This window comes from Fringilla coelebs, assembly GCF_963513975.1.
Source record: "Fringilla coelebs genome assembly, chromosome: 4".
NCBI lineage: Eukaryota > Metazoa > Chordata > Aves > Passeriformes > Fringillidae > Fringilla > Fringilla coelebs.
Window position 1 is genome coordinate 65936495 of NC_140032.1, and position 13578 is coordinate 65950072.

The window sequence follows — 13578 nt, forward strand, 5'->3', positions numbered from 1 at the left end:
GATAGGTGTTTGAGTGATTTCTGAAGTGTTCACATCTTGGCTTTAACTGACATAATTGCTTGTCCTTCCACTTAAATGTGAAGAGTGCAGTTCTGATACCTAACCTCTCATTCAGCTGCTGGGTAGTACTTGATGGAAATGTCTCATTTGTGTCCATGGCAGTATATCTTCACCATATTTACATTCCAGAGGACAGAGTTGGGCTGATGTCCCTGTGGAAACAAGACTTTGTGCTGCCTCCTGAAATCTTGGCTGTGTAGGTAGAGCCTGCAAGATGAATACACCCTCAGAAACAATTCCTGCTTGCTGCAGAGAAAGCCACTACTTCCTGCTGTGGTTGCTTTTTCTTCTTGATAGATGCCTGTATCCACTGCAATCTCTAAATCACAATCTTGGTTAAAAGATGTGAAAGATTCTCCAAAACAACATGGATACATTTTTCAGAAGCTCCAAGTGTTTGTTTGGGTGAGATTTTCATCAATCAGCAGAGTGATACAGAGGCAGGCAAGTACCAGGCACCATGTTTTCATTTGCATAATGCACAGCTGAGATGATGACAGGCCACCTGGAAGATTGTGTGTGAGCCATTAATCCCCTTCACTCCTCAAAGGCAGGCTCTGGCTGTGAAGTGAAACCTGGCTGGAAGGGCAGGCACTTCTCAGGATTTGGGTAGTTGCTCCTGGAGGCCCAGAAGGGCACCTGCATGCTTCCCTGTTAATTAGGGGTACATTCATTTCACCTTGGGGTGCAGCTCCTACCTGGTGGCTGTTTGCCAGAACAGGAACTGCAGGGATGACACAAAGGAAGGGGCAGGAGAGCAATTCCAGCAGCTGACACAGGAAAGGAAAAGGTTTCTGTCCTGGTCACAAAGAGGAATGTGGTGACATGGAGCTCATCCTTTGTTTCCCTGAGGTGGCTAGAAGAGGCTGCTCCCAAATTGGGAGGTCTGTTTTTTTTCAAGGTGGATTGCTCAGCTTGTCCTTTTACAGCCTTGCCTTGCCTTTTCTTGCTTGGCACCAAGTCCATTCCATATTTCTGCATCTGTAGTTTACAGGAATCCTCATCTCCTGGAAATCCTGCTGTACAAGAAGATATTCCCTCAGTAATGCATGACCCCAGCCAGCTCAGAGTGTGAATGAACTTTCAGCCTGCTTATCCCAAAGATCCACAGCTTCAAACCTCAGGTTCCTTCTCCAGTGGAACAAGTACAGAGATCATCGACTGTGCAAGGACATCCTCTGTCTACAAATGTAAAAGTTTTGAGGTAAGCAACATCTCTGTGAGGATGCCAAGGGGAAAACCACTCCGTGTGCTGCTGATGGGATGGACACAGCTGTCAGTAACAAGCAGTCCTTAAAAAAACCTTAAAAACCTTGAAAATTTACAAAATCTTGCAGCTGTAGTGTGCGTGGTGATAGCTGTACTAATCCATGAAAGCTGTTCAGACCATTGCAGTCAAGTGTTTTTGTAAGAACCCAAATACAATTACAGGAAGGTCTAAACCACTGCTGGCAAGGATACTGCAAAAATGTACAGCATTTATTCACATACAGACAAAAGGCACAATTCTACGGAATATTTTAACAAAAAATACAGCTGTTTCAACTAGGTCTTTAGAAAAACTTCAAAAAAGGGAGAAAATAAATACAGGATTGGGCCATGTAATATAAAATAGTCATCTCTACATATACTTTTTTTATTTCTGTTTCTCTTCATGCACCTTTTTTTTAATTAATTTCAGCTGAATGGACACCAAAGCTAGGCACATAGTGAAAAATCTGTACAAGTTTTACAAATGTCATCACAATTGTCTCAAACTTCTGAAATCAAGATTTGTACAGAACATGAACCCTTCATTTAGATCTGTGTGAGTTTATAACCTAACAAATGGCATTCCAGGCAACTCTACAGACGTTCAACTAGCCTACGGTTGGACAGAACACACGGATCATATCAAAGATCTCTTGGTCAGTCAGCACAAGGAAAGGTCACACTTGGAAACAGAAATCCAGCAAATCCCAGTAAAACACAGGGGTGGGTTTGTCACTGCAGTACCTGCAGCACCTCCTGCTGAGGGTTAAGCACAGGGACAAAACTAACCTACAGAGCTGGTCATACCACAGCCTTTTTGGTTTGGGGTCAGCTCCACTGGAAACCTCACAAAGCTTTCTGCCCTCAGTGCCAGGGGACAAAGCAGCTAAGGCATTCACTCTGCACAACATAATATAGTGCAAATTAACAAGGTACCTCTGTCCAAGGGGTGTGAGGTTAAAGGTTTACTCAGAATCCAAATTTCGGGTATTCCATCTATGGCTTGACAATTCCTGTGTGGTCATAAACTTCTTTCTTACAGAAAATACCAGTGCCTGTCTGGAGAATGTTGCTGGATGCTGAGTAGAACTTACTGGCTTTTACCTTTTCTCTGTCTGCTGTATATACTTTGAAGACATCCCAAGAGCAGCTATGTAACCTCAGTCACCACTGCCCTGCCTGTACACCTCTGTAAATCATGTATTTACTCTGACTTCTTGGGACCAGCAACAGGATTTTGAAAATGTATTATCTTACATAAAACTGCCCTTCCTCAAAAGGTTAAGACTTCTGAGTTTTAAAACAGGGATGCATTCTGGTGAAATATTTAACTGATAATATTAACTTGCATAGCAAGATAGGGTGTTAAGCCTTTTTTACTTTCTGATTGAATCCTCAGTCCTATGGCAGAGGAATTCTGTGTTGTCAGTGTTCCCTCCTCAGGAGGCAAGGGTCAGGCATTCCAAGGTGAGTGGATGCCATAACAGCAGGCTTGGAGTGGGAAAGGGGAGGAGAAGGAGGTTCTTTATGCCTGTCTCTCTGTTAACACATTGCTGCTGCTACTTTTTCACCAGTACATACCTCTCCTAGATCTATGAAAAATTCCAAAATGGACAGGCTCCTAACACTCCACTGAGATGTGTGCACTCAGTACAAAACAGTAGCCTCACAACCTGTTCATATTATTGCTCACAGCTTACTCATTATTGCCACTTGCAATTATTAAAAAAGTACACAGTCAGAATACAAGTTCCCTTTTCCATCAAATCTAATCCATAATAGAATCAAATAGTTTTTTCTCTGCTTGACTGTAAAGAGCTAATCACAACGTATTGCCTTTGTGTTTTATCCTACTTAAAAATATATATTCGTGTCCATTTAAAGCAACCTTTTAGTGTCATAAGCCTGACTCTCCCAGTACATGTCATTAGTGCATCTGTGGTGGCCTTTGGGAAATCCTCCTGCCTAGTGCCATAGAAAACTTCTGTCTGGAATTGTCATCACACTCCCGAAGGCAGGTGCCTGACCATGGGAGACAGGTTATTCCAGGGAGTGCTGGAACCCCCTAACCTGCCCCTTGCTCAGAACTGAGCCATTTGGGAACATCCTTTGTGTCAGTCCCAATCTTTCAAGCCCTGCCCTGTCCCTTCCTCCTCCTCCTCTTCCAGTGCAATGTCTGGCTGTGCCTGGTCATCAGTTACATGTAAACTCTGGAGCATAGGGAGGGGTTTGAGCTGCCACCTGTGCTCAAACTGAACACAATAGAACACATTCTGCAAAGAGAGGAGAAAGAGCAGCCCCTGCCCAGGGACGGGGAGCATTTGCAATGGGACTTACCAGTGCAGCGCAGGATGGTCTAACAACCATCTTCCATTCAATACACATGAATTAAATTAAGAGCTTGTGCTTTTCCAGAAGTCAGGGGGAGGGAGTACAATTTTCAGTGCCTTTTAGCTAGAAGGGATGAATGCAGCCTGATTCCTCCTACCCTCCCCCAGCCCCTTTTAAAAGATTTTTGTGAGTTGTGTGCATCCCAACTCCTGTTTTAGTAGCGATGTCACTCTTCTGCTTACTCAAGGAAGTTGCAAATAAGGGAGATTCAACCTTCTCACAGAAATGGGGAGGGTGAAGGGGGTGTGGATGGGGAAGAGGAAAAAAAAAAAAAACCCAAAACAAAACCAAAGAGCTTAAAACAGCTTTAAGTGCATGTAAACATACTTATATAACTCAGAAGAAATGGGCTTTCATTTTGTCAGTCTGTAGCTCTAAGAATGCTCCTCTCTCACACCGATGGGTAAGGTGGAGTTGGCTTGTAGGCAGTGTGACTCTGGTGACCCCGTGCCTGTGTCCAGTCAGGTGGCCAGGATGCTCCTCCGAATAATGTCCGTCCTCCTGCCGATGCTGCTGCTGGGGCTGAGCCTCTGCTGCCTGCACTTCTTCTCAGCCACTTCGGGCTCCGAGTCGCTCATTTCGGCGTCGGGGACGTAGCCATCGTTCTCACTGTCAGGCTTTAACTTGCTCTTTGTCCTCTCCTTGGCTGCAGCTCTGCCCACGCCCAGGTAGGGGTAGCCGGAGTTCTGGCGGCAGGCCTCCTCCAGGCTCTCCCCCTGCTGCTGCCTCTCCCCCTTCTTTGGAATTCGGAATCCTCCCCAGTTTTTTCCCGGGCTCGTGGGCGTGGTAGGCACTTTAACTACTGTCTGATTAGAGTTTACTTTGACCAGACCCCCGTTACATTTAGGCACTATATCCCTCCGAGTGCCAGGCGCTGCTGACCTCCCACCGGAGTGGTTGACAGCCCTTTTGTTTTCCAGTTGTCTCTGAGAGAGTTCCGTGGGTCTCAGGGGTTTGTGGTTGTGTTTAGAAGTCTTTTCCTTCAGCTCTACCTTCGCCCCCTCGCACTGTGGGCGATTGTCTCTTCTCTTCCTGTGCTCCGCTAGAACGACGCCGTTCTTCTGCTGCGCCGACGCAATCCGTGTCTCGGCAAAGGGCTTGTCAAAACTGAAGAAGCTGCCTGGAGCTGCACCTCCTTCCCTCGGGCTGGGCTGCCTCAGCAGGGATTTGCTGTCATTCCCAGGCCTGTCTCTTACCCTGTCTCTCTTGTGGGGTTTCTTCAAGGAGTGGGCCAGAGATGTGCCCATCTGCTTCCTGAAGAACGCAGAATGCCACTTCAGGTCCTCGATCTTGGGGGCGTTGGGGCCCAGCGACGGGCTGTTGAACAGCACCGTGCTTTCCATGGAGGAGAATGAGGAAGGCACACCTGCATGGAAGCAAAGTTCAAGTCAAGCAATCCCACAGCTGTGTAGAAAAATACCAGTTTGCAATGTACCTGTTTTAACTCTGCTCCTCACGCCTGACGTGTTCACATTAGAAATGGGTACTTGGCTGCCTGTCCTGCACTTTTAAGTCACAACTCTGCAGCTACATCATGGTTTCATCTTCCTGTACCTGCACCTAATTACACTTGTAGAAAACACAAGTCCTAGCACTCCTCTGTCCACCAAGACAAAGACACTCCTCAGAGACAGAGGCAAAAAGCAACCAGCAAGTGGATCTCCCTGATGCTATCTCAAATATGGTTTATTAGTTACTCAATAGTTCAAGGATAATCTGGCCACTGCAGGAATTTTGAAGGTATTCATCTTTCTGCAGAATGAAATGAGAACAAATGAGGCCCTGTTTGTCCTTCACAGCCTGTAAGCAAACCTTGTCCCCATGCTCTGACATGAGGAAGAGAACACTGAGGCATACCTGAAACTCTTTCTTGTTCCAACTGCTTTGTGTAGCTGTTGAATATCTGTTCCTGAACTTTGCAAACAGATCTCTTGATTTTTTCTCTCCGCGTCACCATGTAAGTGAGGTTACGCACCTGGAAGACAGCAAGGGCATGGCTTTTACAGGAATTGTATTCCCAGGATATTGCCCTACCTGTGCTTTGAATTAACTCAGCTGGAGTGCTACACACCTTTTAAACAACTGGTGTACAATTAAAATTGAAAGTATTTAAATAATTTAAATTTAACTGCCTTCAACACAATTCTTAGAGAACAGTCTGTTTAACTGACAAATTATCTGTTGAATTGACAGATAATTTAATTGACAGATTATTCCATCAGGGAATCTAGGGAAATGTTGGAAGTCCTTGAATGCACTCAGTATTCAATACTTCCCAGGTGAGGGAATGACTGAGAAGCACAGGTGGATGATACTAAGGCTCCTCTCTCAGGGGTGCAAGTCCTGTGAACTACAACCTTGTGGCCTGGTCTGGAGAAATGTAACAAGTGTGTTTGTTTTTGCAAAGGTCCCTTTTTTAAAATCCAAATTATCTTGAATGTACAATCAGTGGGAACAGAGTAGTAAAACATTAAAATATTACTAAAATCACGTATCCTGTTTTGACATCACATTTAGAAATGGAAAGGATACACAGAGAAAAATCTAAAGTCCATAGAACATAGTTAAGGTGATCAAAGAGAAGATGACAAGAAAGCTTGAGCACATGGAGCAGGAACAAAAGAACACAGGAAATAGCTAGGATCTGGGCTATCTATCTGAACAGCTACAGAAGGGCCATGGGCTGGAGTTGAAACTAGCAATTCATTGTAAGAGTAATTAGGCATCAGGATCCTTTACAAAGGATGCAGTACATCCACGAGAACCTGCTGTCCTGATTTAAAGATCAGACAGTATTATGAAAGAGAGGCTCTGCTTCACCTACAGGTTACTGAGGTAGGACCTCCTGAGCCAGCTTTCGTCCATGGCATACATGAGCCACGTGCTGTAGGGATGTGAAAAACTAATTTCAGTGTTCTTTCTGGCTCTAAGAGCTCTTAAATTAACCCAAAAAAGACAGGAATTCAGGATCAGATGTACTTATTGAAACACCAAACTGATCTTATTGAGCTGCTCTTCAAACATTCAAAACCTAAATAAATCAATCAGTTACCTCCCAAACCTGCACTCCTGCACTGATCATCCTACTCTGGTATGCCAATGAAAAACAGATCTGCTGCACATCAAGGTAAGTTTCATCATCCTTTTCACTGGGTGAAAGGAGCATGCAAAGCCCTGAAAGGCTGAAAGGGCTTCAGCTGGGGGCTGCAGCACAGTCCACAGCCATCAGAGTTAATCAGTAAAAAGGCACGGGCCAAAACACGACAGTCCAGTTGCAGGTGATTGAATGCTACATGCCAAGACCCGCTGGCCCCGTGACTGACCTCTGTGTGCAAAGGGCAATTGCTGTGCTCTGGAGAAATTTAGTGCTAATGGCCTTGCCTGACAGCACAGCTCTGAGCTGAGCTGCACTCAGGGTGAGCACAGTTTGGGAGCTCAGCTAACTCTGGCCACCACAGGCAGCGCCACAGCTTACCCTCTCCAGGTCCTGCCGGAGGTGTGTGAAGAGCTGCAGCCTCCTGAACAGAACATCCTGCTCCCGTTTAGCCAGATTGTCCTCCTCATCCTTCTTTGGGGTAATCAAAGGCTTATTGAAATTGGATTTCCTCTTCAGTTTCCAGTACTGGTAAAGGAATTCCACGGGCTCCTCAGGCAGCCGCAGCACTTTGGCCACTTCCAAAGACTCAACAAAGGTGTAGAACTCGTCCTCCAGCTGCTGGAGCTTCTGCTTGCGGAGGCTGACCCTGTGGGCCTCCTCCTGGTTTTGATCCATGCTGTGGAAAGGGTCCATGTGGGCAGGAAGGGAGGTGTCCTGAATCCCATTCCTGTTCTCCTGAGCTGGGCTTTCACTCAAAGTCTCAGCGTCCGCTTTCTTGGTGGAGCTGTGCTTGGGACAGTAGGACTTGAACTTCACCTCGTCGTTCTCTGCCAAGATGGTCTTCATCTCCAAGCCGCGGTCAAAGGCGCAGGTGACGTGAAAGGCTGTCCTGCAGTTCTTCACTGAACACTAGAAAACATGATTTACAATTTACCAAATAAATATAAAAGTTAAGAAGCCACACTGCCTAGAACTGCTGGAGAAGTCGGGGCTGCTTTGGAAGAAGAACTCTGTCACCGCGCTCTGCTTGCAAGCTGCAGGCACTTCCTTGCTCCCTTTAATTAGGGTAATGACTTAGTGCTTTCAGGCCAGCCAAGGATCAAGCGGCCCAGAGGGACAGGAGTGTTTAACCCCCCCTCCAGACCCACCATGCGATTCCATGCACAAAAAGCCACAAGAGGAACATTCCCACTGACACCAGAGCCACTTGTGCACAGCACTGTTACTGAAGTTAAGCGTTCCCCTTTGGAATGTGCCAGCACCAGGGGGAAGTAAAAACATTGTGGTGGCTCCAGGCCAGTCAGAGACTTTTAATTAAAAGTCTTTCCCAGCACCTGGAACCATGCTATCCAAAAGGCCTCTACCAAAGGGAATTTTTTTCCCCTTTATCCCAACTTTATAATGTCAAATATTAAATCACCATCAACCATTACTTCATTTCACAGCCTTCACCTTGGAGAGGAGGAGAACAGGAAATTGAAAAAAAGTTGTCATTTTAATTCCTACTCAGTGAACTCAGCCATTGTAGAGTGATGGGCACTAATTCAGCTGATTTAGCACTTCATTTCTATTATATCTAATTTCCTTTTGCAAAATGCTACTATACATACCACCAGCCACCAGTTGAAAGGTTTAAATACATATAAATATGTATATATACAGAAACACACATACATATGTGTTTGGACCCACTCACACCTCTGGTGAACAGGATTTGAAGTGGAAATGAGCATTAGTGCTCCTAACTAGGAAACAAATCTATGTTTAACCTAAGCCACCGACCCTGAAAGAGCAACACAGTGCACTGGGATGTTTATACAGCGCTTTGTAAAGAAGCCAAATCTCTCTCCCCTCTGGGTTTTCCTGCTCAGGCTGACCCAGCAGCCAGATGGCTTATAAAGGTATGGCAGGGTTTAAACTGCACAGGTTTCAAATGAGCAGTCTTTAATAAAAGCAACATATAAAAGGAATTTAAAAATACCAAAGTATCTTTTGCCCTTTCCTCTCCTACTACCAAACGGGTCAGGAGCATCCCAACTGGAACACTGGGTAGGGTACAGAGAAGTGCTTTAGCCATAATTAGCTCTTATTACAGCTCATGTTTTTTTGGGAGAAGAGAGGAAAGCCTGTCTCACCAGGAGGAAATCTGCTGAACCTGGGGGAATAAGCAGTCTTGCTTTTCTCAGCTTATTACAGCAGCTCCCTGACTAGCCTGACACACACTTCCAGCTGCCACTTTTCCTAATTGTTGTGCACATATCAGAAGGTGGCCTGGAGAACAGACAAAAACAGCTTCAGCTACCTAACAGCAGCCAAGAGGAAGGGGATGGCTCTGCAAGGAGGGATTATGGTTGCAAATTTATATGCTGTGGACAGATTTATTTTCTCTAGTTAACACTTACTATTTCATACATTCCTCACATGGAAGTGGACTGTGATAGGTTTCACTGGAACTACTGCTGTGTTGCTGATTTACAGCTCTTCCTGGCAGCCTCAATCAAATAACATGGGGCAGATGAGAAAAGTAATTTCAAAGTAATTTTTCAAAGTAATTTTTGTAATTTTCATTTCTTTTTGTGTCCTAATGCTGGTCTGACCACCATGGATCCTGTAACACCAGGCTAGCCCCAGAAGAAAGAGCTCTACCTCAGCCTCCTTATGAGACTGCAGTATCATCCCTCTCTGTCTCAGGGAGCTTCCTGAGGGTTGTTTTGCTGCTGGAAGGGCTTTGAGGATGAGGAGCATCACCACAATGCTAAGTTACATCTTACTGTCTTTTTCTACACAGGCACAACACTGCCTCAAATGGGTCACCTGTCTTACACTCCCTCATCATTTATTCTCCAGTAAAAGACATCAACATCTTCTCTGCTGTCCCAGTGTCTCCTATTTCAAAAATCTGAGGTTTGGTAATACGTTTTCTTAGTCTTTTATAGATTTTTAAATTTTTCTTTAAAGGATTATTTAACATTTCTGAGTGGTTCTCCACTGTAAAGGGTCTCCAGGTGCCTTACAGCTAACAACCCAAAAATAAATATGCACATGAAACAACACTGCCCAGTGTAAAATGCTCTGGTGAAGATCAGGTCAGTTAAGTCCATACTAACAACCAGCAACACATTTTCCTACCCACTAAAAACTGATAAAAGAAAACACATGTGGTTATTTGTGTGGTTAAATTACCTGTATAGAAGCTCCAACTTTCTCATTACAAAGGCTGCACACCAGTGCCCACCTACTGCTGGGAATGTGGGAAACTTTTGTGATAGGCTCCATTTTTTCGGGGCTTCCGATGCTCACCTAAGAGAAAAATGTCAAAAAACTGGAGTGACTATGACACTGTTAACTGAAAAGAGAAATAATTTTATTAGAGAAGTCAAATTCCTTGTGTGTATACACAACTTAGTGTGTCCCAAATTCCTCAGTTTATCAGGATCTAAAATTCTTTTTCAAAAAAAAACCAGTTTTGGACTTTGTGAACAAACCAACCAGTTTCAAGGTGAAGCCCACCAATTTAAGATTATCATACAGGATGAACACTATGACTATGAGAACCCACAGGAATTCTGTCAGATTTAAACTTCCTGATTCACCTTTAATGTTCTGTTTACAAAGTGAAATGGTATCTGGTGTCCTTGTTAAATGAGCTTTGCCAGCAGCAAAGGCCTCATTTTCCAAGGCCTAATTCTGATTGACAAAGGGGATTTAATTAGTTTCCTTACAGGTAAAGCATCATCCCCTGCCAGACTTTTTACCTAACCAAGGAGCTTTTATACTTCATTTTGAAGTTGAACAATGCTTTAAGGAGGTTTTTTTCTCTCCCAGAATCCCAGGACCAGCACCTGTGGAGTCTTTCCTTCTATTTTTGCCAGGGTCATGATTAAATGTGCAAGATGGTATTTCTTGTTCAGGCTCAGGTGTTTATTAGTTTTTATCTATATTACAGTCTCACAAACAGTGAGTTCTACAGCACTTCACTCGAACAAACTAAAAAATGGAGCTGTATCTCTCTCTCTACAAGGCCTTTAAGGATAAATTAAGAAATGACACCTAAATTATTTTAACTTTTAACCCAATAACTAATCACTCCTGTCCTGCAATGTGGACTTTTCTGTCCAATTGCACAAAACCACCCAAACCCACAAAGAAGAAGGTGAAGAAGAAGGACCAGCCTCCACCCTAAAACTTCCATCTTGCTTTATATATATTACTATAATCTAACACCTTAAACTCTAAGTTTTCCACCCTGTGATATAACACACTTCTATACAAACTACACACCCATAATCCCAGTTCTACAATTTTTACAATTCAATTTTGCAAGCCTTCTCCACGGCCTCAGCTCAAATGCAGTGTTCCCTTGGGGGGGGTCAGCACAGAAAGTCTGCAATTCTCAGCAGCCAGGGCTCCAAGCAGCAGGCAGCACCCACCTCTGGGATCCAGAGAGCACAGCTGACGTGCACCCACTTGGTGCCGCTGCGGGTGGGCTTCATGGCGCCGCCCTTCTTGGGACACAGCAGGCACTTGGGCCGGACGCCCAGCGCGCAGGTCCGGCACAGCCAGCTGCCCTCGGGCACCTTCAGGATCCCGTAGCACGCCTGCATCCCCACGGGCAGCGGGGCAAAGAGAGCACAGCAAACACCACGGTGTTTCTTTGATTACACACAGCCTCACACAACTCTCACAGTTATTTTTACTCAGAGGGAAAAGTGCAGGATGGATGGCAAATAATTAAGGGCAGGTTTTTCAGAAGATTGCATCCTTACGGAGCACTCTATCCCAATTACCATCGGCTTTAATGCACTTAAGTTGCAGATTTGATGTGGTCAGAGAAACCCTACAGATCTGAAAATACCAACTTTGCTCAGTGTATCTTGTGGATGTATCTGTGTATCTGTCACTTGTACTTAGAGCTGTCACAGGCCTAGTCCTTTATCACAGAATCACAGGATGGTGAGGTTGGAGGAGACCTCTAAGATCACCGAGTCCAACCTATGCCCTAACACCTCAACTGGACTATAGTATCCAGTACCATGTCCAGTCTGTTTTTAAGCACATCCAGAGATGGTGATTCTACCACCTCCCTGAGAAGAGCATTCCAGTACTTTATTATTCTTTTGGTGAAAAATTTTTTCCTAATATCCAACCTACACCTTCCCTGGCATAGCTTGAGACCGTGTCCTCTGGTTTTGTCAGTTGCTGCCTGGTGGAAGAGACCGACCCCACCTGTCTACAGCCTCCCTTCAGGAAGGTGTAGAGAGCAAAAAGGTCACTTCTGAGCCTCCTCTTCTCCAGGCTAAACAGCCCCAGCTCCTTCAAGCGTTCCTCACAGGTTTGTGTTACCAGCCCCTCACCAGCCTTGTTGCCTCCTCTGGACGCTCTCAACCGTCTCAATGTCCTTCCCAAACTGAGGGGCCATAACTGGACACAGCACTCCAGGTGTGCCCTCACCAGCGCAGAGTACGGGGGAAGAGTGACCTCCCTACTCCCGCTGGCCACACTGTTCCTGACACAGGCCAGGATGCCATTGGCCTTCTTGGCCACCAAGGCACATTGCTGGCTCAACCAGAAATGTTTCCAAACACTGAATGACAACAGAAACTTGTTAAAGCTGGGAAGGAAGGACAGGCTGATGGGAAGACACCTGCTAGAGTAAGAAGCATCCATGAAAACAGGCTAAAACTGTATCTCTTCTTTTACATTAAGAAAACTTCAGAACTACCACAGAAAGGTGACACACAGTAGCGCTTCCTTAGCACAGCTCTCCGGAGTAAACCCCACCTGTGTCCCTACCCATTGCCCTTTTAGAAAAGTTTGTCACATCTGACACCGTGCTGCTGCCATACCTGGTGCACACAAATATTGCATTTGTCACAGAACACCATTTCATTGCCATCCTCTCCATCTGGAGACTGGCAGACGTCACAGACAACGTCCTCGTCGTATTCAATGCCCAGCCCTTCCTCCGTCTCGATGGCGTGGTTCATGTTATCGTAGCAGCGCTGCTCAAACTCCTCCATCACCCTTTCCATGGTGTACTCATCCAGCTCCAGCATCCCTGCAAAACAGCAGTTGTTCACATACTTGAAGAAAAGAGTGATAACCATCACCACAAGCAGCTCCACCTTCTTTCTGAACAGCTGAGTAGACACAGCCAATCCTCACAGAGACACATTTCATTCCTAGACAACCATGCCAGTTCCAGCATAAACCAGGGAAACTGTAAAAAAATGGCAAAGTTGTCTTATAACTGTATTAAACTAACAAAAGTGGAGTGTGCAAATCTCTCAAATTCTGAGAAAAACTTTCCAAGACTGAATCTGGCTTCTTGGTCTTGTTCTCATTTTTCCTTCTGGGACAGCACTATCAAGGGCTTTTGCTCCTATTTTGCCACTCAGATGTTGGCTCTTTAATGAAACATTTGGAAGTATTTTGAACCAAAAGTGATGGAGCAGGGGGAGAAAATCAGTGACAAAATCTGCTATGATACTTGGAGGAAATACGCAGTTTCTAACAACAGTTGTTGGTTTATCACAAATTCCAACCCAGCAGGATGCAATCCCAACTGAGGTCTTTCTCAGACCCTACAACAATGAATTAATTTGTTTTAAAAAGTGAAAAACTGTAATAAATGCAACATCAAATCATGGACAATAACTAAATGCAATATCTAACCTGAAACTTGCTCTTTTCCAACAGCATCCATCAGAAAATTATTCATGACACACAGCTACAGACCCATTATGTTGTGGTATTTTATAATTCAGATTTGATTTGAA

The 13578-nt window shown here is 44.8% G+C and overlaps 1 protein-coding gene across 5 annotated transcripts in view; it reads right to left on the bottom strand.

Annotated features, from left to right (window-relative positions):
- Positions 1-1384: 1384 nt before the first annotated feature.
- The window catches only part of JADE1 (jade family PHD finger 1), a 44225-nt gene continuing 32031 nt past the window's right edge, over positions 1385-13578 (bottom strand). For 4 of the 5 annotated variants that reach the window (XM_084205146.1, XM_084205144.1, XM_084205143.1 and 1 more), the window contains 6 exons: positions 12646-12857; positions 11230-11397; positions 9983-10099; positions 7178-7708; positions 5560-5677; positions 1385-5068 (listed from right to left, as the gene is read on the bottom strand). In XM_084205146.1, coding sequence (XP_084061272.1) covers positions 4164-5068; positions 5560-5677; positions 7178-7708; positions 9983-10099; positions 11230-11397; positions 12646-12857 — 2051 coding nt within the window. In that variant the 3' untranslated portion in view covers positions 1385-4163. The remainder of the gene's footprint in view (positions 5069-5559; positions 5678-7177; positions 7709-9982; positions 10100-11229; positions 11398-12645; positions 12858-13578) is intronic. The other variant, XM_084205147.1, reaches the window with a different exon arrangement.